The sequence below is a fragment of the Alosa pseudoharengus genome, unplaced genomic scaffold (genome assembly GCF_046254945.1).
Source record: "Alosa pseudoharengus isolate Yale_2024_CS ecotype anadromous, Long Island Sound unplaced genomic scaffold, YU_APseudo_1.1 YU_APseudo_1.1_scf_18, whole genome shotgun sequence".
Taxonomy (NCBI): domain Eukaryota; kingdom Metazoa; phylum Chordata; class Actinopteri; order Clupeiformes; family Clupeidae; genus Alosa; species Alosa pseudoharengus.
This window is the reverse complement of record NW_027468650.1, coordinates 20,217,328-20,240,325: the sequence shown is the minus strand read 5'-3', so window position 1 is coordinate 20,240,325 and position 22,998 is coordinate 20,217,328. Positions and strand designations below refer to the sequence as shown.

At 41.8% G+C, this 22,998-nt stretch overlaps 3 protein-coding genes, 2 non-coding genes and 1 pseudogene across 5 annotated transcripts; 5 read left to right on the top strand and 1 right to left on the bottom strand.

The window, feature by feature from the left end:
- The first annotated feature begins 2,175 nt into the window (after window positions 1-2,175).
- On the top strand, window positions 2,176-3,903 carry LOC143131485 (serine/threonine-protein kinase mos-like; annotated as a pseudogene).
- A 946-nt stretch (window positions 3,904-4,849) lies between these two features.
- rps20 (ribosomal protein S20) lies at window positions 4,850-6,310 on the top strand. Its single transcript, XM_076290464.1, has 4 exons — window positions 4,850-4,972; window positions 5,417-5,516; window positions 5,694-5,767; window positions 6,081-6,310. The coding sequence occupies exons 1-4, from the start codon at window positions 4,970-4,972 to the stop codon at window positions 6,261-6,263; spliced, it is 360 nt and encodes a 119-aa protein (XP_076146579.1). The 5' UTR covers window positions 4,850-4,969; the 3' UTR covers window positions 6,264-6,310.
- LOC143131868 (small nucleolar RNA U54) lies at window positions 5,559-5,629 on the top strand. Its single transcript, XR_012988229.1, has one exon. It is a non-coding gene; the product is annotated as a small nucleolar RNA U54 (small nucleolar RNA).
- LOC143131867 (small nucleolar RNA U54) lies at window positions 5,913-5,983 on the top strand. Its single transcript, XR_012988228.1, has one exon. It is a non-coding gene; the product is annotated as a small nucleolar RNA U54 (small nucleolar RNA).
- Window positions 6,311-9,738: 3,428 nt separating the features above from the next.
- On the top strand, window positions 9,739-14,577 carry LOC143131484 (kinesin-like protein KIF20A). Its single transcript, XM_076291137.1, has 18 exons — window positions 9,739-9,744; window positions 10,183-10,278; window positions 10,374-10,493; window positions 10,572-10,710; window positions 10,851-11,035; window positions 11,234-11,330; window positions 11,440-11,607; window positions 11,719-11,830; window positions 11,967-12,029; window positions 12,135-12,272; window positions 12,504-12,672; window positions 12,769-12,948; window positions 13,160-13,299; window positions 13,448-13,613; window positions 13,705-13,843; window positions 13,950-14,020; window positions 14,154-14,273; window positions 14,344-14,577. The coding sequence occupies exons 1-18, from the start codon at window positions 9,739-9,741 to the stop codon at window positions 14,575-14,577; spliced, it is 2,343 nt and encodes a 780-aa protein (XP_076147252.1).
- Window positions 14,578-14,708: 131 nt separating this feature from the next.
- Window positions 14,709-20,708, bottom strand: LOC143131075 (tyrosine-protein kinase Lyn-like). Its single transcript, XM_076290463.1, has 13 exons — window positions 20,556-20,708; window positions 20,076-20,172; window positions 19,690-19,732; window positions 19,480-19,582; window positions 19,271-19,369; window positions 18,943-19,046; window positions 18,680-18,829; window positions 18,452-18,604; window positions 17,719-17,901; window positions 17,294-17,370; window positions 16,811-16,964; window positions 16,364-16,495; window positions 14,709-15,309 (listed from the first exon to the last, which is right to left on the bottom strand). Exons 2-13 carry the CDS (start codon window positions 20,169-20,171, stop codon window positions 15,107-15,109), a joined length of 1,497 nt encoding a protein of 498 aa, XP_076146578.1. The 5' UTR covers window position 20,172; window positions 20,556-20,708; the 3' UTR covers window positions 14,709-15,106.
- Between the last annotated feature and the right edge of the window lie 2,290 nt (window positions 20,709-22,998).

Genomic DNA, 22,998 nt, shown 5'->3' with positions numbered 1-22,998 from the left:
GAAGCCTGTATCATACATTTGCCCATACCAGCTCGTGCCTCACACACAATGCCGTTTTACCCCCATTTCTTCCCATATCTGAAATGGTATGGCTCATTGCCGGCTGGCCCACTTCCAGAGGGAGGGCGGGAATAGAGAATGTGGTTGCAGTGAAGTGTTTCTCTGATAGAATCAACCTAGACTCTAGTATTTTTCTTTTTTTTTTTAAATGAGATGTTTCCATTTAGCACTTTGAACTTTTAGTGATGTGAGCTCCATCACAGCTAACCAATTTAATGTTTTGATGGTTTTCTTTTGTTTTTCTTTTTTTTCTGTTTGTATGTGAGTCACTCATAAGTTGTTTGGTACTAAAAGCCAGGCATTTGATTGACAGTTCTGATTTCTACAAAGCCAAAGCTGACCAAACCCAGAGCCGCAGAGGACCTTCTTACCAGACCCAGCCCTCTCTCCTTTCTTCAACAGTCCTCTCCTCTCCTTATTTCACACCTACTCTTTCCTTCCCTCCTCTCCTTCCCTCCTCTCCTGTTGACCTCTCTGGCCATTTTTTCGATGCTGCTGTTCAGACTAGTAGAAAAGGACGTTGTTCTGCTTCCGTTCACAACCAATAAAGGGAAAATAGGTCAGACATTTTACTTCAAATCACAAACATGCAAGAACTGAAACTGTAATGAGTTTTTAACCAGTACTTAAAATGTTTTGCACAGATCTCTTCTGTAAGCAGCAAGTGGCACACACACACACACACACACACACACACGTACACACACACACACACACACACACACACACACACACACACACACAGTTGTCTTATGCACAAAAGGGAATCAATTTATGAAGGAACCCATACCCACAGTCGTGCATGCTGTTGCACTGATAAGAGGAATCAATCAATAAGTTAGACAATATAACTGTATGTCTTTAGGACTGACGGTGATGGTCCTTATTGGATATTCCGCTTCACTCTCCAAGATAGACAGCAACAGCTCTACCACAAACTCGGCACAGTTCAGTACAACTTTTAGCTTAGAGCAGAACACCACCTTTGGAGGCACTGTGTGTCGCAGGATGTTTAATTGTCTGAAATAGGAGAAAAAACATTTTAGTTGTAAACCTGCTGGAAGAGGTTGTGTGTGAGTGTGTATGTGCATGTGTGTGTGAACAGTTGCAGAAGAATTGATTTGAAATGAAATGTTTGATATGCCTCTATATTGGGCAGTTTTCAATATAGCACTTTCAGAAAATCGAATGCCTTTTTTTCTCAAATATTTTTTGTTTATCATGCTTAAAGGTTTAGATGTCATATTTAGCTGGATGTTAGCGTGTACAATATATGCTAAATGTGTGTGTTTTTTACAGGTACAGCTCTTACAGTGTTAGACTCATTTTGCTTTACTTGCACAAAATGTCTGTGTTTCTCAGAGAAGTCGGTTTGACAGGACTAACAGTTTCAACAGATGTTCAGGCATGCCAGCATGCATGTACACAGAGCACATAGTCATACCTAGTGATATGTACATGGTGCACAACAAGTAATAATTTCAAATTAATTGAGTACTAATTTTCACAGCTATTAAAATTTGGATACAATCATATAATCATGTCAGTTAAATGTTTTTTTTTATATATAGGACAGGCCTGAACTCATTAAACTTTGGAATAAAAGCATTTTTGGACAAAGCCTCAGGAGCCTCTCACTATGCTGCAGAAACCTGCACCAGGCGTTCTGCTGCAGTGACACAAACCTGAGATTTCATTGGCACTGGCTGTTTTCCTGTTTCTCTTTTATGAGAGACACAGACACATTAGCAAATCGTCCTCTCAGTTTCAGTGGTACCGGTGTGTGCATGTGTGTGTGCGTGCGTGCGTGCAAGTGTATGTATGCAAAACATTTCTGCAATATCTCTTGTTTTGGATCAAGCTGCTAATGGACACTCCTAAACCTTCTGAAGGTGCTACAGACCTCTTGTATCTCTTTTTTTTATTTCACAAATATCTCAAACTGTGCTAAAGGTCAGTGTGTTTGTGTGTGTTTGTGTGTCTGTTGTACTGTGACTTGCCTGTAATTTGGCGTCATTCTCTCACACACCTGCCTGCTTGGGAGCTCTGCATTACCATGGCGATGGGCAGAGAGGCCCTCTGATCTCTTACCTTTGATATGAGACTGAGGAGGAGATGCTGCCAGAGGTTGCCACGGGAGATGAGGAGGATGGTGATGGAGAAGAACAGAGGGAGGGAAGAGGAAATAAGTAGATGGCATTCCAGCCATCAAGTTGCTACCGTTGGTGCATTGTTGCAGATGTCGTGGTCGACTTGTAATCAATGTTTTTGTTTTCGGTGTTCATCATATTTCAGTAATGCCATCCTGTGACAATGAACTTCTGTTGCTAATCTTGTATATTTTACTTAAATGTATTTTACAAACTACTGTTGTATTTGTATAAATATAGGCCGTATGATTCATATATATATATAAATATATATAAATATATATAAAAATATATATCTATGTGTGCGAGCGTGTGAGTGTGTGTGCGCGTTTGTGTGGGAGTGTGTAAGGTAGAACTCAACGCTGCAGTCTCTGCTGGAGTTCCTCCCGGTGACATCATCCAAAGAGACGGTTATTTATTGGCTGGCTGGGTGAGCCAGGTGTGGGTTCTGACAAGTGACTGGCAAGGAGAGCCAGAAGTGTGTTTTGACAGATGATTTGTTGGCTGGGTGAGCCAGGTGTGTGTTAGACCATTGCTGCTATGTGAGGAGAGCTGCAGCCTCCAGTCCAGTGTTACTGTCTACAGTGTACTGAAACTCAATAAACATACAGAAGGATTATAATGTCTGTCTATGTGTGCAATACTTACCTTTTTCAGGTGTGTGCTTTGTGTTGCATGTTGGTGATGTGTTTCACATTTTACGCATTACGCACTAAAATACGCACGAGTCTAGGTAGTCAGTTGTCCAATGATATATCAATCTGAGGCACGTTATCACATGGGATGATGTCATTGGATGAAATGAGCATAGATATATGAAGTCATGTGATCGTGACAAAGGACTACAGACAAATGAGCAAGACAGGTAACACAGGTTAGCGCTTTAGTCAACCTTGCCATCTCCAATTCCAGTTACACGGTTATTGCATAAAGACTTTCAGACATCAGTGGAGCTGGGAAGGTGCAGCAGTCCATTGGTCAAGTATGCTGGTGGAGCCCCACGTTAGCGGTTCCGACAGTCCCAACACACACATTCCGCAGCAAAGTTGCCAGCTGATTATGGTCGTCCGTCAATCACTGGAGCGAACTACACTGTTTAGAGCCTCTTGGGTCTGGTGGGTTCGGCTCAGTTTACAAAAGTCTATACTTTAACGAAACTGTGTCGCCGTGAAAAAGGTGAAGAGTGACGTCCAGTCAAAGTTTCTGGGCAGAACTGAATGCGCACCTGCGCCATAAAAACTTGGTCCGAGTTATTGCAACGACCACATTCTTTCTGGCTGATCAGGAGAACACCGATAGTACTATAGCCTAGGGAATTTGCTGGAAACAGAGATCTGCAGCATGTTATCTACGGGAGTGCAGAAGTGAACCACTGGCAGAGAGCAGGTACATGAAGTACTCGTGAAGTACGTAGGCCTATACATGTTTCGAGTATCTGCATGAGCACAGCGTAGTAGCCTACACCTTGACGTGAAGCCCGCCAAAGTAATAATCTCCGATACCAATTTAGAAGCTGACTTCGGTTGTTCACTGAAGCTTGAGCACTCCAGAGACCTGAGCCCTCTCACAAACCACCGAGGTGGTACCTATACACACCAGGCGCCTGAACTGTTGAAAGGTGAAGAGGTTGAAGACGGTCGTGTAGTCCTTTGGCATCACGCTGTGGCAGGCATCAGGAAACTGCCGAAGGTGATAGATAGTGCATCCTTTACGCGGTTGTGACTTGATTGACGGTGGAATTGTCGGGGACTCTCGGGGACATTCGGACAGACGTCTAAAGCTCTGCTGACCAGGTGTTGGAGTGCCAATACAAACCAACGACCAACTGCTGAGCAACCTCAGATAAAAAATAAAGCAAGGCTGAAATCGCCCCCCTCCCTAACACACCCAATTCGCGCAATATGCCTTCTACAGAAATGCGGTAATTAATTAAATATTAGACTGCATATTGTACACATGTCAGAGGTTTCCTTCCCTCCATCTAAAAATCTATAGAATCTGTTTTAGTGTGCAGGTTAAACTTTACAGTTTATGTCTGCCACTAGAGTGCGCCACTAGCTGCAGTTTTTCTGTTAATAGCCTACTGCATGTGACAAAATTAACCATTACGATACTCACTAAATGAAACTGACTCCTACTAATATTTCGATCTAAATTTAACATGTAGGCTATGCACCATTGTATTTTAAAGTTAGTGACATTGTTTTAAAATTAGCTCACCGTACTAAGGTAAATGGCAAATATGTCAAATTTTATACAACGCCAGACCGTGTACATTTTAGACACAATTTAGAAGAGTAGGCCTATCGGCTATTCATGGGTTTCATCAGGTCCCTTTCCACAGGTGTATTAATCAAGCACCTTGATTATCAATGCAGACTGCATGGTGCAGTTAATACACCTGTGGAAAGGGACCTGATGAAACCATAGACAGTAAAATTAAACCCATGAATACCAGGGGAAAACCATAGGGGGAAAACTTGTCAATACCAGAAAAACGTGAACGGCAATACGCCAAATCAACAGTAGGTGGCAATATATGCTACTAACGTACAAACTTTCTCTTGAGCAAGCGGCAAGCGCCGACGAAAATATGTCAAAGGTTGTGCAGGCCAGTACCCGGATGCGGTCTATAAAAGCCAGCTCAGGCCTACAACCATTCTTTTCTATCGGACCTGTGAGGACTGTGTGTACTACTTCCTGACTCACCGCTGTTCGCTACGAAATCTGACGAATAAGTCGGTCAGGAAATCTTAAATATGGTGAGAATAACATATCATCTTTCAGCTGTTACATATAGTCCAACAATTTCGTGCTTTTTCGCGTCTGGTGCATTGCCGCCTCCTATAGTGCTAACGTTTACTACCTTAAACAACAACACGTGCTAGCTAGCTAGTCCACCAACAGCCCCGTAGAGGTAGGCTATTTACGCGCTGTCCAACAACTACTTTCCTGGTAACTGTTTCTGAATACTGAAATGCCACGACGAGGGACTACTTGGCGTGTGGGGAGTAACTTAACACTTACTGCGCATTAACTTATGGCAAACTTTGATTGTTTCCCTTGTTGAAAGGCGCTTTGGCTAAAGAGCATCAGCCAAATGTGGTGTAAAAATATATCTTTGGCGTCGACAGCCATACTTTTCAGTGTATTCGTCTTAAACCAACTGCAATTTAAGGATGTATTTTGAACTCGTGTTATTCTAGGCTTACAAGGATACTGGCAAGGCTCCCGCGGAGGCCGAAGTGGCTATTCACCGCATTCGGATCACTCTGACCAGCCGTAACGTCAAGTCGCTGGAGAAGGGTAAATACACTAGCAGCTAACTTGTTAATGAGTTTGATGCACAGGCTATGAGGATGAACTTTTCTTGTACGAACTACTGAATGAGTTACACAATACGCTATTCTGAGCCTTCATCAGTTAAAATGTAGGTTTACCTTCTCGTTAGTGCCATGTTAACCAACCTCTTGTTCTAAACAGTGTGCGCGGACCTGATCCGTGGCGCCAAGGAGAAGAGTCTGAAGGTGAAGGGACCTGTTCGTATGCCAACTAAGGTAAAATTGGTGCCTCTTTGTCCTGTGAATAAATATTGTGAATTGCCTTTGTTTGGTAGTGGGTCTACGTGGGTTCAACTGATTACTTAAAATTGATATCGTCACAGGGGTGTGTGGTGTAAATGTTAATGAGCGATTGATGCACAGGCTATGAGGATGAACTTTTCTTGTACGAACTACTGAATGAGTTACACAATACGCTATTCTGAGCCTTCATCAGTTAAAATGTAGGTTACCTTGTTAGTGTAATGTCAACGAACTTCTTGTTCTTAACTTAATTCATGATCATTCACTTCACCTCTCTCCTATACAGACCCTGCGCATCACTACCCGCAAGACTCCCTGTGGTGAGGGTTCCAAGACTTGGGATAGATTCCAGATGCGCATCCACAAGCGTCTGATTGACCTGCACAGTCCATCTGAGATTGTTAAGCAGATCACCAGCATCAGCATTGAGCCCGGTGTAGAGGTTGAGGTCACAATTGCTGACGCATAAGCAGGACCTACAGTCAAACATCAATAAATGAAGAGGGGAAAAACTTATATTTTGTCTGCTTAGTCATTTCAATCGCTCTTCTGTCTAATGTTGCTCTAACTTAATTTATAGAATATTTTGTGAATCACTAGATCAGGGTTCCCACGGGTCATGGTATTTCTGGAATATCATGGAATTCTATTCCAGAAATGGAAAGTAATATATAAGACAATTTTTATCATTTTTGGGGTGAAGTCATGGAATATCAGGAATTTTATTAATACAAATATTTTCATGCTGAATTGCTGTATATCTGGTTATTAACTTTACTGGGTGCTTGAGTGTGCCAACTGTTTATTTAATGCCCATTCATCTCCTGCTCTAAAAAAAGTCAAAGATTCTTGAACACGTAGGTGCTCTGAAATCATTAGTTGGTATATCGTACTATTATATAGCAAGTCATGGAAATTTACATTTGACAGTGAGAACTCTGATACAATGGCAGCAGGGCCTTTGGGGTTAAAGATGGTTTGGTCCCATTCCTGAACTTTCATCTGTTGTGCGTAATATCAATCTTTCCCTAGGCCTTTTCAACAGATGGCACTGGGTTGGCTGAGCACAGCTGATTCAAGAAACTGAATCACTTTGGATAGTTTTTGATTTAAGGTAGAGTAAGAGATTTACAGGAGCAGGGAGAGAATTTCAGTTGGGACCTAGTACATGAAATGAGTATCTTCAATTATGTGGGTAAACTCCCTTGAAATGGTAATGTATTGTGCAGTTGAATTTACTAGCAGCTAGTATCTATTAACTAATATGGTGAAGGTCTCAAGTTATTCAGGTCTACAATGGTAAATCATGGATGGAAGTTAATGGTACAAAATACATTTTACTACTTTAGCGTGTAGAAGGCCTGCAGCCAAGTCTTTTTTTCTGTTTTTGTGACCGCAGCATTGACAATGCAAGTTTTTAGTGCATTTCATACAGACAATTGTGTTATGTACGTGAAGAAAAGTCAGTAGTATATAATGTTTGTAAACCTATCTGGAACACTCAAGGCTGGAAAGTATTCGCAGTGTTTCTTAAAGTATTTGTTTTTATATATATATTTTTGATTTTTTTCTCATCAATCTACACACAATACAACACCCCACAAAAAAGTCTTTGGAGTGTTTTGTGAATGTGTATATATATTAAAAAACTGGTACATTCTACTTTTGACCTAAGGACAAAACAAAGACTGAACTATTTGGCTACAATTCCCAATGGAAGAAACCAGGCACTGAGCTGCACTGATGTTTGTCTTTTATGCTTCTCTCATCTTCTCAAAGGAACTCTAGATCTCATTCATAGTGATCATTGGGTCCTTGGTTACCTGTCTGACCAAGGCCCTTTGTCTCGGATTTCTCAGTTAGGCTGAGCAGCTAGATCTAGGAAGACTGTTGGTTGTTCCAAACTATTCCATTTAAGAATGATGGAGGTTACTGTGGTGTTGGGCACTTCCAATGCTGCAGGAATGTTCTTGTACACTTCCCCAGATCTGTGTCTTCACACAACCTTGTCTTGCAGGTCTACAGACAATTATAACAGTGCATGAAAATGCACTGTTCTGTTATCCGAAGTCGTCTTCTTATTCTTCCCAACAAATTTCTGTGTCTAATTCAGCTTTAACCGTTTAACGTAGAAACTTCGTTCAAACTTTGTAACGTCTTGAAAAGGACACCTGGGGAATGTATTTTTCAATTTTGTAAACTATACTTTTTGAAATAATAAAAAACAAGCTTATTTTTCCCCATAGACTTAACATGGGCTGATGACATCACAATGGGCTAATTAACTTGATTTGCACCTGTATCAACTTCCAGCTGCTCAACTAGGACCTATCAAAGGGCCAGTTAAACTGATTGCACCTGTATCAGCTGCTTTTTGCTCAACTAGGCCAACTCTCTGTCTCTCCATTCTAAAAGGATATAAGGCACATTCCAACTTTCTGTCTGTTTATCTTCTTCAAACCATTCACTCATCCACCCATTAAACTATCCACCAACATCCATTAAACAATCTGCCTATCAACATCCATTCAACTTTCTGTCTACCAACATCCATTACACTATCTAAATTCAACTTTTAAATGATATACTCGGTCTCATGCTTTAAGCATACAATCTGGCTCTCTTAAGACTACAGATTCTGTTCCTATATTTCCTCTGCCCACAACTGTTTCAAAATGTCCTCACTACAATAATTCACTATTAAATAATTTAACTATTTAAACTACTCAACTATTTAACTGTTCCGACATTTCAACTGTCAGTTGTTATCAACTATGACTCCTGCCAACTGTTTCCAAATAAAAGTTTGTTTTGCATTTTATGTTAATATACAGTATGTTTATATTTTCATGCACTGGTAATTTCCTCAAAATTACATTTTCTAGTTATATAAAGAGATCTGTGCCTTTCCTAATAATGTCCAGTGAACTCATTAGGCACAGGTGGAATCCAATCAAGTTGTAGAAGCATCTCAACGACCACTGATAGAAGTAGGATGCGCCAAAGCTCAATGGCAAGTGTCATAACAAAAGGTGTGAATATATATGTAAATGGATTATTTCAGTCTTATTTTTTTAAACATTAACAAAACACTCCAAACACTAGCTTTTTTGTGAGGTGTTGGAGTATTGTGTGTAGATTGATGAGAAAAAATAAATAATTGAATCCATTTTAAGATGAGTCTAAAACATAACAAAAATGTGGAAAAAGTAAAGCGCTGTGAATACTTTCCTTATGCACTGTAGTTTGCCTAGTCCAAGGCCTTAATGTTAACATAAGGTCATCCTATAAATTGATCAAATATATAGCCCTCATATTTCTCAATTTCATTTTTGCCCTTTTTAGATATATAGGACATTGAATAGAGATATCCTCACCTGAAGGTTTGCTTTGTTTATTCCTAGGGATTTTGTGTTAAAATGCATGTCATGGACTGGCCACACCTTTTTGATGGGTCCATTGTCCTTGCTCTGCACTGGCAATTTTGAGTTAAGCCAGGTGAAAGTGCTAATGAGTTTGATGAATCGGGCATTTGGATTGGGTAGCCTACCATTGGACTGGTGGATTTGGTGGAGTATGCACCTAAACGCTGTCTGATGGCTGAGAGTTGAAGTCTGAGGGCTCAGCTTTTCTGTATTTTCTGAGTTGACATACTAAAAGTAAATAGCATCATCCCTTTTCTGGAATACTGTCAAGCTTGTTTGACCAAAGGTATTGTGAATTCTTGGTAAGTTCAGCAAGCAAACACATACAGCATTTTATTGTCACTCCAAATTGCGAGATCCTGTGATTTTTTTTCCCCCCCCTTTCAGACCATTATGGATTTGACACATGAGGGAAATATCCTTGAGGCAATGGAGTCAACTTGCAATGACTTGTTTGAACCATGTGAACCGTGTCACAAGGCTTTACCAGAACTCTCTGGCATCTCCTCCATTGCCTCTATGCAGGTACTGAGCTTTGTTCATCACCAGCCCATGATTCCAAGTAGATGGTTTAGTGGCAAACCTAGGTCAGGTAACCCAGAGGAACTTGTAAACCTAATAATAGAATAGCCTGGGGGGTATTCCAAGTATGTGGTTTAGTGACAAACCTGGGTCAGTTAACTCCAAGTAAGTAATACTTGGAATACCCCCCTGGTTGCTTCATTCTCCAAACTAAACTTCTTTTAGAAGGATTACACGTCCTCTGGGTTAACTTACCCAGGTCTGTCAATTGACCACCTACTTGGAATACACCCCAGGTCAAGTCTGAAATACTGTAGATGGTCCACTTTTGTCAGCCGGAATAGATGATGAAATGATGGCCTTCAATGAAAAAGACATTTTTAGAAAAACTGTCTTTTTTTAAAGTGTGCTGTGTTCAAGTTATACATTTTGTTGTCGCAGAGTGAAGTGATTGATGGTCCAGAGCAGCAGCAGCTGCGAGTGTATTTGAGGGTGAGACCGTTCTCTAAAGAGGAGCTGAACAGTGCTGAGGACCAGGTGGGTACAGAAGTGCATTCTCCCGTGATCCTGGATCATGGAGGTACCCTCGGCCGGCCACCTCGTCACCAGTGTCTGTGGCTTATCTCTCTCAGGGCTGTATTGTGCTGGAGGATTCGGAGACGGCTGTGCTTCATGCGCCCAAAGGCTCTGCCTCTATGAAAAACAGTGAAAAAGGCATCGGCCAATCAATGTATAAGTTCAGCTTCACACAGGTACTCCTCCTTTCTAGTATGAGATTAGAGAGACTTTGACTGTGTTCTTCATAGCATATCTTTTGCTCTTTGCTTTAGATCTTTGCGCCTAAGGTGGGCCAAGCAGAGGTCTTTGATGGTACTGTTAGGACTCAGGTGCAGGACTTTCTACAAGGGAAAAATTCATTGCTATTCAGTTATGGAGTAACCAATGCAGGCAAGACCCACACTATCCAGGGTAAGATAGAAATGTGTTTTTTTTTTAAACGTATTTATTTTTAAATTATTGTTTGATTTGTTTAAATGTCTTGTGGTCTATGGGGACCATTGTTAGTATAATAGTCTAAAATGTAAATGACCTGTGATGTGATATCGCAGGCTCAGCCAAGGACCCTGGTATTTTGCCTCGGGCATTGGATATTGTATTCCAGCACATCAGTGGTCGTCAGTATGTTGTCATGGATCTGAAGCCCTATCTTGGAAGCGATGTTCAGAGGCTTGACTCAGTCCAGCTGAAGATCGAGAAGCTCAACAAAGCTGCTCTCTTCAGCCTTCTTCGAGAGGTTTATTTCTGTCACACAACACACTTATTTCTGTCACACAACACACTTAAATAAACAATGTACACATTGATGCATTAAAGTTAGTGTGTAATTGACATTATGCATGTAGACGTTACGCATTTTAGATCATTTTAGACATCTGCAGCTTAATAAGTGAAATATACCAGTAGTACTTGAATGTAATGTGTCTGTCTTCAGTCTGATGCTGAGCCCCAGAAAACTGGCAGGTCTAGAAGCAGCTCTTCGTCATCTGTCTCTAGTTTGTCTTTTTCCGGAATCTCGTATGACCAGACAGGTAATAGTGGCCTCCAGAATTCCTCTGTTTTCTTCAGCCTATATGCGTTTAAACACTTGTCTCATTTGTTTTATTCTCCTTTTTGATTTATTTCTCCTTTGCTTTCAAGAATCATCTGCAGAGGATATGCATGTCCAGTTCTGTGTGTGGGTGGCTTTCTATGAGATCTATAATGAGCAGGTCTATGACCTTCTGCAGTTAAACAACTCCTCAAAGACCAAGAAGCGCCCTTCTCTACGTGTGTGTGATGACAGCAATGGCAATTCTTATGTCCGAGGTGTCTGCTAGCCTCACACATTACATTTGTTTTATTGAATGATTTTCTGTAATTGTACTGCAGGTTGTTTCATTTTGGTGTGTGTGTGTGTGTTTGCATGTTTGCTTGCAGATCTAAGATGGGTGAATATCCATAATGCCGATGAGGCTTGCAGGGTTCTACGCGTTGGGAATAAGAACCGCAGTGCTGCTTCTACGAAGATGAACCAGTCTTCCAGCAGAAGGCACAAAACCACACGCATCTCTGATACTGAGTCTTCTGTTGTACAGCTATTCTGCTCACACTATACTGTACCATGGCACGATTGATTGCTTGAATTCCCACTGAGTCTTGCTTCCTGTTCTGCTTTTCTCTCCCAGCCACAGCATTTTCACCATCAAACTCCTGCGGATTGATGGAAATGATGTCCAAGGAATATCTGAGTGAGTAGTGTGCGCCTGCGGGTGAGGTTGAGGTAGGAGTGGGAACAGGGTGACCGGGTTCCTTTAACTGACCTGCTCTCATCTCTGTCCCCGGCGTTCCATCAGGCTCTCTCTGTGTGACCTCGCCGGCTCTGAAAGATGCAACAAAACCAAGACATTTGGGGAGCGTCTGAAGGAGGCAGGAAACATCAACACCTCTCTGCTCATCCTCGGGAAATGCATCGCAGCACTGAGAAGCAATGGGTATTGACAAGTGAACATCACTCTTCAAAAATGTTCCAGCTTGATTTTCAGATTTTCTTTTGAGGTCTTGTGGTGGTAGTTCTCAAATGTAACAGATGATTTGTTCTAAGATGTATGTCTGTGATTTGCAGCGTGTACAAGATGCACATGCTAAGATCAGTGGGCCCATTGATTGATTAGTCCATCCATTTGTTCTCTGCCTGTGTGTGTACGTCCGGTGGATGTTTTCAGGGTAAAGAGCGGCTACGTCCCGTTCCGGGAGAGCAAGCTGACGCGACTCTTTCAGGGTGTGTTCTGTGGGAGGGGCAGGGCCTCCATGATCGTCAACATCAACCAGTGCGCTTCCACCTACGATGAGACCCTCAATGTCATGAAGTTCTCTGCTGTTGCTCAGCAGGTGGTACTATAATGCTTTTAATTCCCATTAAACAGTTTTAGGATTGATATTGATAACTGACATTTTCCCATAAATTTCCCTGTTGCCACTGTAATGCAGGTGGTCCAAGTGATTCAACCTCGTTCTCTTGAATCTCTGGCTCCCCGTTTGGTTGGACGGGATGGCAAACCACTAGTGAAAAATGGGGTGATTGACCAGCAGGCTGTGGACAACTACCTGTCTGAAGAAGAGCTGCTGGATGGGGATGATGACGCAGATATGTCCATTCTGCCTCAGGAGGTAGGCCCTTGCATGGACATACAGACATGCCTTTTGTTTCAGGAGTTTATGTGGGTGTGGTGGAGCAAAGTCATTGAATCGATGGGACAAAGTTAATTTTAGGCAAAAGAGTCTAGGTTAATGTGCCTTCTCTCATTTCGCGTTCTCGCCCTTTTGATGCTACTTTTTCATTTGTCTGATCCGTCTCTTGTCTACCCTCCTGGTTCTGAAGGAGTTGCTTGGCATTATTGAGAGTCTACGAACCAAGCTGCTTGCTGAACGGAGGAAGAACCTTGTGCAAGAGATTCAGATCCGCAAAGAGATGGGAGATGCTATGCTACAACAGCTCATGGACAGTGAGGAGCAACATAGGTGTGTGTGTGCGCGCATATGCTAACATGAAAGCTTCAGCAGGCATTGCATTTGTTTTTTTGCCCTAACTTTAAAGTGTTTCAGTTGATCATTAGTCATGTTGACGATGTACTTGACTTGTGTCTGTGTCTTTCCGATCTGTTGTTAGTCAGCAGATGGCGAAGTTGAAGGAGAGTTATGAGGAGAAGCTGGAGAACACGTTCGATTTGTACAAGGACGCCCTCAAAGAACATGCCTACCAGTGTGCTGTGGAGAGAGTAGAGGAGGACTACATCCCCATAGAGGAGTACAACACTGCACAGGACCGTGAGAAGGTAACACAAATAAGCAAAAGGCAGTGTGCAACGGAAGTATAAGCGTAAACTATTTGTGTAACTAAACTGGCTCTGGACTGATTACACTCAGGAGCTCAAGACCAGGCTGAGTGAGGTGGAGGAGAAACTGCGTCGTTCTGAAACCAGTTCTAGAGTGGGTTGTATGTTCTCCCCCCTCCAGGAGAGTTCCACCCAAACCATGCATGAAGGGACCCTTGCTCCAGATGCGGGTGTGTGTATTTGACAACCTGTAGTGAAATCAACCCCCCCCCCCCCTCCATAAGGCTCATTTTGTACAGAATCTGTGCATAATCACTCACTGGCCTTCTGTTTTAGATGCTGAGAGATGTAAACTTATGTACAAGGAGAAATGTGCAGTGGAGAAACTGTGCTGTGAAAAACAAGAGGTGGGAAAATAGAGTTAAAATGAGAACTGCATTCATACCAGTGTTCTGAGAAAGTTGATGTGTGCTTTTTACTTTTGTCATATCTGCTTTTACTTTTTTCTTTTCTTTTTTCTTCCTCCTCATCCTCCTCCAGCTAATTGTGACCCTAGAGAGTAGGATCTGTGAGCTGAATGACACACTGCAAGAGGCTGGAGAGAGCTACATGGAAAAGCTTGCTCTGGTTCAAACTTTACAGAACAAACTGGCGTATCAGGTAACACTATGTTTATCCTTCAGTATTGTAAATTGTTTTTTTTACTTTTTAATCGCTTCTGTTTCTCCAGGAGAGGGAGACCGAGCGCCTGCAATGTGATGTCACAGAGAAGGCAGCGGAGTTGACCTCCCTGCGGGAAGAGTTGGCCAAGCTCTCGCAGGCCCCCGTGGAACCGTCCAGGCCGCGCCGAGGCCTCCTGGCCAACTTTAAAGAGTCGGTGACATCGCCGCGCAGTGCAACTCTGTGCCGCACCCTCAAACGCTCCGTCAGGTCTACTGCATCACTGAAGAAGAAGCCTGTTTGAGCCACTGGTTCACTGCTGTTTTAACTATTTTAAATAGATTATAATTGCTTATATACATGTTTTAATAAATTGTTGATCTTAACCTTTACATTGGATTTGTATTTCTTTTTTTTTTTTAAACACAGTTCAATCTTTGTGATTTTTGACATTATTTGAAGACATGAGTTTTTAACTAGTCCTGTATCATATCCTTGCAACCAAGTGTCTAAAATAGCCAACAAAGATATTTTCCTTTGATAAAGGGGAAGACATTTTAATACAATTAAATATGTATACATAAGCAGAAAGGGTTCTTAAATATAGACCGGGCTTTATTTCTCACTATGCCTGTTAGTCTAGCTAGGCTATTTTGGCTGTCCAAAGACTATCTGTGATCTCTACTGTTTTTGTTACTGGATACAAACATGGTAACAAGCAAAACTTCAGATCTAAAAAAAGAATTGGCACCACTGCCAGTGCAACAATTGTACTATTGTCCCAGTGCTGAGTTGAGAATGGCTCTGAACAAACTCCTGTATCTGCTGCCCTCTCATGGCTGCTGTTGGTACTGGCCCTCTGTGGCTGTGGTGAAGTCCTCCAGGACACTCTGTAGGTATTCAAACGTGGGTCTCTCCTCTGCCTTTGGTCGCCAGCAGATCATCATGACCTCATAGAGCTCGGCAGGGCAGTTCTCTGGGCAGGGCATCCTGTAACCACGCTGCACCTGGGTCATCACCTCGCTGTTACTCATACCTAGAAAGAGGGAGGACAAAAGACAGCCTGTATGTCTAGTTACTCCTACACTTCACTAATTTCAATATATTTTACATATTACAGTTTTTCTCAGCCGCTTTGTGCAGTTAGTGCATTTCTCAAAACAATTAGTGCAAACTGCAAAACCTAGTGGATAACCTGCAAAAGCATGTCACTTGCTCAAAATGGATAGTCCATTCCTCAAAAGCAAATATTTATGTCAATGAAACTGCCAGTGTCATCAAAATGAGAAGTCTTGACACCATCGTTTATGAACAAGACAGTCAAATGGCTTTGTCATGTTTTCATTGACAGTTTATGCTCTCAGTGTTTTCCCATGTAAAAAAAGGCCAGAACTCGGTGACACTACCTGAAAATGCTCAAGACAGCACTATACAGTACTTGTACAGCCATTTGAAAACTACAGTAAAGTTACAAATTGCTGTAGTTAGGGGAGTAAGTGAGTACAAGACACTGAATATGTACGTTTCACAGTTTTACTGTATATGCTCTTTGCAATTCTACAGCATTGTGACAGAATTTGATAACTAATTCACCAATTTTGTATGTAATGACTCAAGCAATGAAATGAAGACTATTAGTTTTATTGGGAACGACTATTCAGCATCCATTAGTATAGTTAATTTTGACTGACATGACAAAGCAACTGATACATGTTCAAAAGCATTTACAATTTGTTCAGAGGAAGGACAAATTGCTACTATGATGTGCACAAATGACTAAATGTTGTGGAGGTTGAACTAATAGTTATGAGAATTTTCATTCTGATCTGAGAAAAGCACCAAAGTGACTGAGAAAAACTGTAACATGGGACAATGGCATGCAATTCTAATATGCTCACAACTGAGCTTTATAAAAATTGTTCCAGTTCCATGGTTTAGGCAGTAGATGGCAGACATTGCTCTGATAATGGCTCTGTTTAGAGTTCATTCTTAGGGCAATGGACCAGTACCCTCTTCATCAATCCAACTGTCCGACAACATAAACCTTACAAGGAGCTGATAGTGGTTCCAAAGATGTAGGTCTCTCTCACCTGGGTAGGGCATTCTCCCGTAGGTGACTATCTCATACAGCAGAACGCCAAAGGACCACATGTCTGATTTGATGGTGAAAGAGCCATAGTTGATTGCCTCAGGAGCTGTCCACTTGATAGGAAACTTGGCCCCTTCAAGATGAAACCATAACATGATGGACAGAATCAGTACAATAAAATGCAGCTATTTGTGGAACAGACAAAAATAGCCGTTTGAGGTTCAATGACAATTTGTTTCCATAAATCGTTAACTTCTTAATTTACGTATTCCATACAGACAGTTTAACATACATTATGGAATGCAGATTGTACAGACATGGTGTTAGTCATTATTTAGGCTCAAGATAGGTTTCACATCTTTTCACAGCTGTGTGGTGACTGTTTTCAAAACTACTTGGAGTCTGGGAATGACCCATCAAGAGAGCTGCTGGTAACTGAATACCTTACCCTCTTTGGCCGTGTACATGTCATCATCGATGACACGCGCCAAGCCAAAATCTGCAATCTTACAGAGCAGACTCTCAGACACCAGGACGTTAGCTGCACGCAGGTCTCGGTGAATGTAGCTCTTCCGCTCTATGTAGGCCATGCCCTCCGCAATCTGTCATGCACAGAGCCACACACACAGTTACGACCACTTCATGCATGACAGCTCTTCACTTTTCCACTTCCTCTACCTTAGTTGCAATAAGGGAACTTGCATATACCAACACTCCCTGCCCCCCCCCCCCCGCCTCCCCCCCCCCACACACACACACACACAAACACAGCTTAACTAAGACCAAACACTTATTTTACATACTTTGACAGGTTAACAAAAGCCTGCCAGGTTCTGACAGATTAACAAAGGTTTATAGTGTCTATTCAACACAAGTCCCAGGTGGTGAATAAATAACCTAACAATGTTATAGTGTTCCTGTGGCTACTTACCTGTGCAGAGAAATCGATGAGTTTGGGCAGAAGCACCTTCTTCCCTCCAGGGCTCTTGAGGAAATCTAATAAACTCCCTGAGAATAAAGTACACTTTAGAAGGCATCAGAAAAAACTTAGCTTATCAGGCCAAGGCTGAATATATCAGGACTGTGCACAGTGTGTACATTATGTTGTATTGACATACAGATGCCAGGATGTTTTGGTGCAAGGTACAAGGAAGTGCAGACTTGGCTGTATCTGGATGTGCCCTCTTTTTGCTATATCGACCATCATGACCTCAGTATGGTCTATGGTGGTACTCCATGATTAGAAATTCAGCAGATTGCATGCATGTGAAATCAGAGCTTATGTTTTTCATCTGTTAAAATTGATGGCAGACTGTCAACCACTACAGACAACAATTACATAGTGTGCGTGGGTACCATTGGACATATACTCGGTGATGATGAAGATGGGAGGGGTTTTGGTCACCACGGCGTAGAGGCGGACCAGCCTGTCATGCTGCAGGCCCTTCATTAGATCGGCCTCCTGCATGAAGGCCTCGACAGACATGGTGCCTTCCTTCAGAGTCTTCACCGCCACCTTCGTGGTTCTGTTATACATTGCTGAAAGGGAAGAGAATAACAAACATTGCAGCTGAAATGTGATGCACATATCTGTTAGTATGGTTTACTTTCCATTATGAATTATAACTTCAAATCCTAGTTACCAACATTAACCCTAGAGAGAGGACAAAGGAAAATATAAAGTGTAGTGAGTATAAAGTGTATAATTGGAACATTAGTTTCTGTAATGTAGTTCACTGTGTTGTGGCCTTGCCAGTTCTGTGGGAGGAAAGGGAAGTGTGGTCTGCTTCACTGACTATTCTCAGTTCTGTGACTCAATGGTACCAAACCAAAAACAGCCAAGCACCCACCCATACCCCTACGGACACCTCCCACTGCCCAGCATACACACGCACAGAGAGAGAGAGAGAGAGAGAGAGAGAGAGAGAGAGAGAGAGAGAGAGAGAGGAGACCCGATGGAGAAAAGCTGTTTGTTTTTTGTTTTGTTTGTAAACATCTATAAACAAAGTTGACTCTGCTCAGTTTCTCTCTCTTATTCTCTCATTCACTCAACCACTTTCACACACACATCACGCACACAACAACTCACCCATCCACACCTCCCCAAACTGCCCAGCACCCAGTTTCTTCACCATCTGCAGGGTGTCTTTGGAGATCTCCCAAGCATCTTTGTCCCAGGGCGTCTGAACCTTGGGCTTCACACACGGCTGTCCCAGCCTACGGCAAAGTCCATTTGCTTCTCCTGCGTGTGAAAAAGCTCGCATAGCACACCAGGCACAAGAAAGAGAGACTATCTGTGAGAAAGACCAAGACTCACCTTTATAGTGCTGGATCAGCTTGGTCAGGTCTGGGAACGTGTTCCGAGGAGAGATGTAGAAGCCTCCACTGTCAAGGTTACGGATCTTGTAATGTTTGATTATGTCAGAGCCGTCATCTCCTATGTCTCTTAGGGACAAGGAGAACGTCCCTGTCATGGATTAAAAACTAGCATTAGCGTTTGTGTTACTTATTGACATTTCAATGGCCTTGTGAGAGTGGCTAAGCAATGACATGGTGTGTAAGTGTAGAGGTGTGTCAGACCTGCCGTTGTCTCGCTCTCTCGGATGAGGAAGGCTCCTGGCTTGTTGGCTGGAGCGAGCAGCTGCCTTTCGGCATCTCTTCTGGCCATGTCTTTGAAGAACCATCTGTAACACCATCAAGAACATTTTAAAATCACAGAGCTCACGCTGGATATATATATATATATATATGCTCCAGGGCAGGCAAATCAATGGATGTCTAATGCAACATGAATGAATATTGTATGACATCGAGGGTTGAGGCTGTGAGGGTTTTCTCCCATTGTCGTCAACCCTCTGGGTAAGACAGGGGAAGGAGAGACAGAAGAGAGAGAGAGCAGAAAACTCACTCTTTGATTTCCAAGCTCTCGGCAGCAGCTACATAATTGGATGGGATGAGCCCCTCCTTCCCAGTGGTCAGTGACTTGGCCGTCCACCATTCTCCCGCCCTTAAACACAGACAGCATCACATACTCATACACATGAGGGAGTGTGTCTGTATGGGTATTTCAATGGGCTACTGTGTGTGTGTGTGTCTTACCAATGCGCCTCTACTTACTCAGCCAGTATTTTCATTCTCTCCCCTTTCTTAAAAGGCAGGTCCCCTTTATTTCTGCTCTCATATGGGTACAGCGCAGTCACGATCTTATCACTTGTTTGCTCTATGTAAATGAATACAAGGAAACACACACACCTTTGTTTATGACATGAGCATCTGACGTGTACTAATATATTGCGTGCATACACATGCTCTCAGGCGAGACATTACCAGTTTTGTTTTGTAGCACCTGTCCAGGTAAAAGTCCTTGTTTCTATGGAGATAGAAAACAGGGAAGGGAGGTTGAGATCATCATTCTAGTCCCACAAGCTTACCGGAATATCATTTTAAATATTTGCTGGAGTGTGTCTGAGTTTGCGTGCATGTATGTTCGTGTATATATGTATGTGTGTGTGTGTGTGTGTGTGGTTTGTGTGTGTGTGTGTGTGTGTGTGTGTGTGTGTGTGTGTGTGTGTGTGTGTGTGTGTGTGTGTGTGTGTGTGGTGTGATTGTGTGTGTGTGTGTGTGTGCGTGTGTGGTTTGTGTGTGGGTGTGTGTACGTGTGTGTGTGTGTGTGTGTGTGTGTGTGGGGGGGGGGGGGTGTTGTAAAGCATTACCTGGTTGTGGGCTGTGGGGGATAAGCTGTATCTGTCCCTATCTGGCTGCAGTGCATGAGACTTTGGAATGAGGGGTACTGAGCCAGCACACCCCATCCTTTAACCAGGAAAGTGTGGAGGAAGAACATGGGAGATGTTTTGGAGCAAAGTGCAGGAACAGAAACAAAAAGAAAACATGAGACAAGGAGAGCATTTTTCATCAGAAATGAGGGAAGAAGAGAGCAAGGGATGTCACTGTCATAACTGAGAGTATGACAGCATAAGAGTCCACTGATAAATACAACCTTTTAAATCATTCATTCATTTGTAATCTATTACAAAGCACATTCTTTCAAAGAAACACTTAACTAACCCTCTAGGCTCATTACCAGCAACAGAATTTTGAACATGTTTATAGCAACCATAAAACAAGTCCATATTTGTCTGGCAATTTCATATTCAACCTCAAATATCCAGAGGAAAACAGAAAATCACACATACCCATAAGGTAGGTTCTCCCAGTCTTTTCACAACGGTATCCTTTCCACGATTGTAACGCTGTATAATTTTGACTTATTTTCCTGCCATATCGTGTACAGCCCATGGGCTTCAGATGCTGTTTCATCCAGAGTGCACAAAGAGAGGTTTGAGAGACAAACTTCCTGCTACTGTACGCTGTGTGTTTATAATCTATTTGCATAATAACATAATAACGCTCCAGTGCCCTGGATCCCCGGGGAAGAGTTCTGCACCTCTGCCTCGCGCAGCTGGGGATACGAACCACTGATAGCATCAGAAATGGGGGAAATTACATTTCTTGTCATGGAAAATAAAGAAATGGTTGTTCTCTAAAAAAAAAAACACTTATCAGGGCATCTACCTAAAGCATCCGGAACACTTGTTTTTAAGTTGCATAACATCACTAAAACTATATCACTCCAACACAGGCTTATCACAGCACTATGGCAAGTTCAATAGAGACACAATGACAAGTAAGGGTAAATATTAGAGGGCCAAATATAAATGTGAATTACCATTTCTTTGTGTTCACTGTATAGCTTATGATGCCTGAATTCAAAGAGCAGATTTGGGTCAGGAAAGAATAGCGTAAACACACGAAAGGCATTTCCTGCTGACTGCTTCAAAAAATGAGGACTGGAGATGTTTCAGAGTGCCAGTGATTATTGTGGAAGAATGTACACACCATAAGAAATACCCTTCTGCCATTGCAACTCAGTTTGTCAGAAGAAAAATCACACATTATTGTTTTTTTACTTGGTTCAGAACAAGACCATTTTATACCAGTGTATTTACGTATATTTTATTGATTACAAAATAATAGTATGTTCGGAATACCAGTATATAAAAAGGCAAAACTGATTCATATATATATGCTTCTCATTGTCATTGGGAAACTTTTCAGTCTTTTAGGCTCGAGGTTGGAGATCATTTGGGGATGTTTGGGGTCTTGGGGTCTTGGGGTATGAAAACACAAGGATGTTCAAATCCATTCTAGATCTGCCAGGGAAACACTGTTATGGTTGTTTGCTTTGTTGTTATAGTAATAACCAATAAATAACCAATGTTGTAGTAATATCACAAGGTGTTTAATAATGATGGAAAGTGTCAAAGGAATGTCATACTGTAATACTATCATGCAAGGTCATACATGATGATGTCCCACTGAACGTTTTAAGCCATTCTGCAATAATATTTCAGTTTAGGAATTCAGACACAGGAAGGTTTCTGTCTGGGACTCTCTCTCTCTCTCTCTCACACACACACACACACACACACTATCTCTCTCTCCCTCTCTCTCTCTCACACACACACACTATCTCTCTCTCTCTCACCAGGCCTCTCTGAATTTCCGGCCCTCTACTTTCATTTATGTGTTATACAATGCTCATTGAATGCACAATGCATGACTGTTGTCTTCATTTTAATACACTCACATGTCAAGCCTTTGATACAAAGGCCAATTGATTTTATATTCAAACTGGATGATTCCTTTATTAAAGCCTCTTCTTTATTACTTTAAAGATAGCGTGGAAGAGAGGATTGATTCAAACACTAGTCTAAGCAATTGCATATTTTACTGTTAGATGAGTGTTGGACTCAAAGTCCCATTTCATAGCAACAAGATACATAAAGCATAAAGACATACACCTGTGATTACCCAAGTTTGCATAAATGCTGGCACCCAGTGGATAAACAAGCTCACTGCAGAATGTCATAACTGACCTTAGTACCCCCTCTCCCACTTTCTCCGGTAAATATGTATACATAGTGCTGTTCCTGCATTCCTTTGCTCTCCTGTAACAACACAATGATCTTAAAAAACAACCCAACTTACTTAAAAAAGAAAGCAGAACAGCATTATTTTACATGCATTATCATATAAATGCTCAGTTGTTTGTAATAATGCAATGTGTGGTAGTAGTCACAGTAGTGGTGGTAGAAGAGGAAGTGGTGGCAATGGTAATCATAGTAATGGTAATCATAGTGGCCATAGCAACAGTATTAGAAGCAAGAACAACAACATAGGTACAATAGAGTTGATTGCAGATAAATATATGAGAGATTATGTTGACCAGATCCATAACCATTTAACAGTATAAATTATAATTATCTATATGACTAATAATATGATACAAAGATGTTTCAGAATCAATGTTCCTCCTATATAACCTTAAAGTACAAGATAATGGGTTTTATTATAAAGTGCTTATGAAAAAGATATAAGGATAGTAAATAAAGGAGGTGTTAAGTTCATTGTGCTGTATAGGGGATTTCCCACAGTAGCCAATCAACAACCAAGCCTATTTAACATTACACATCACACAGGATACAACAACATTGTAGAATATAATGTGTATTTAATGAACAAAGGCATAACAACATACAAAGATGTGAAACATACAGTTTCCAGCTGCCATTGATT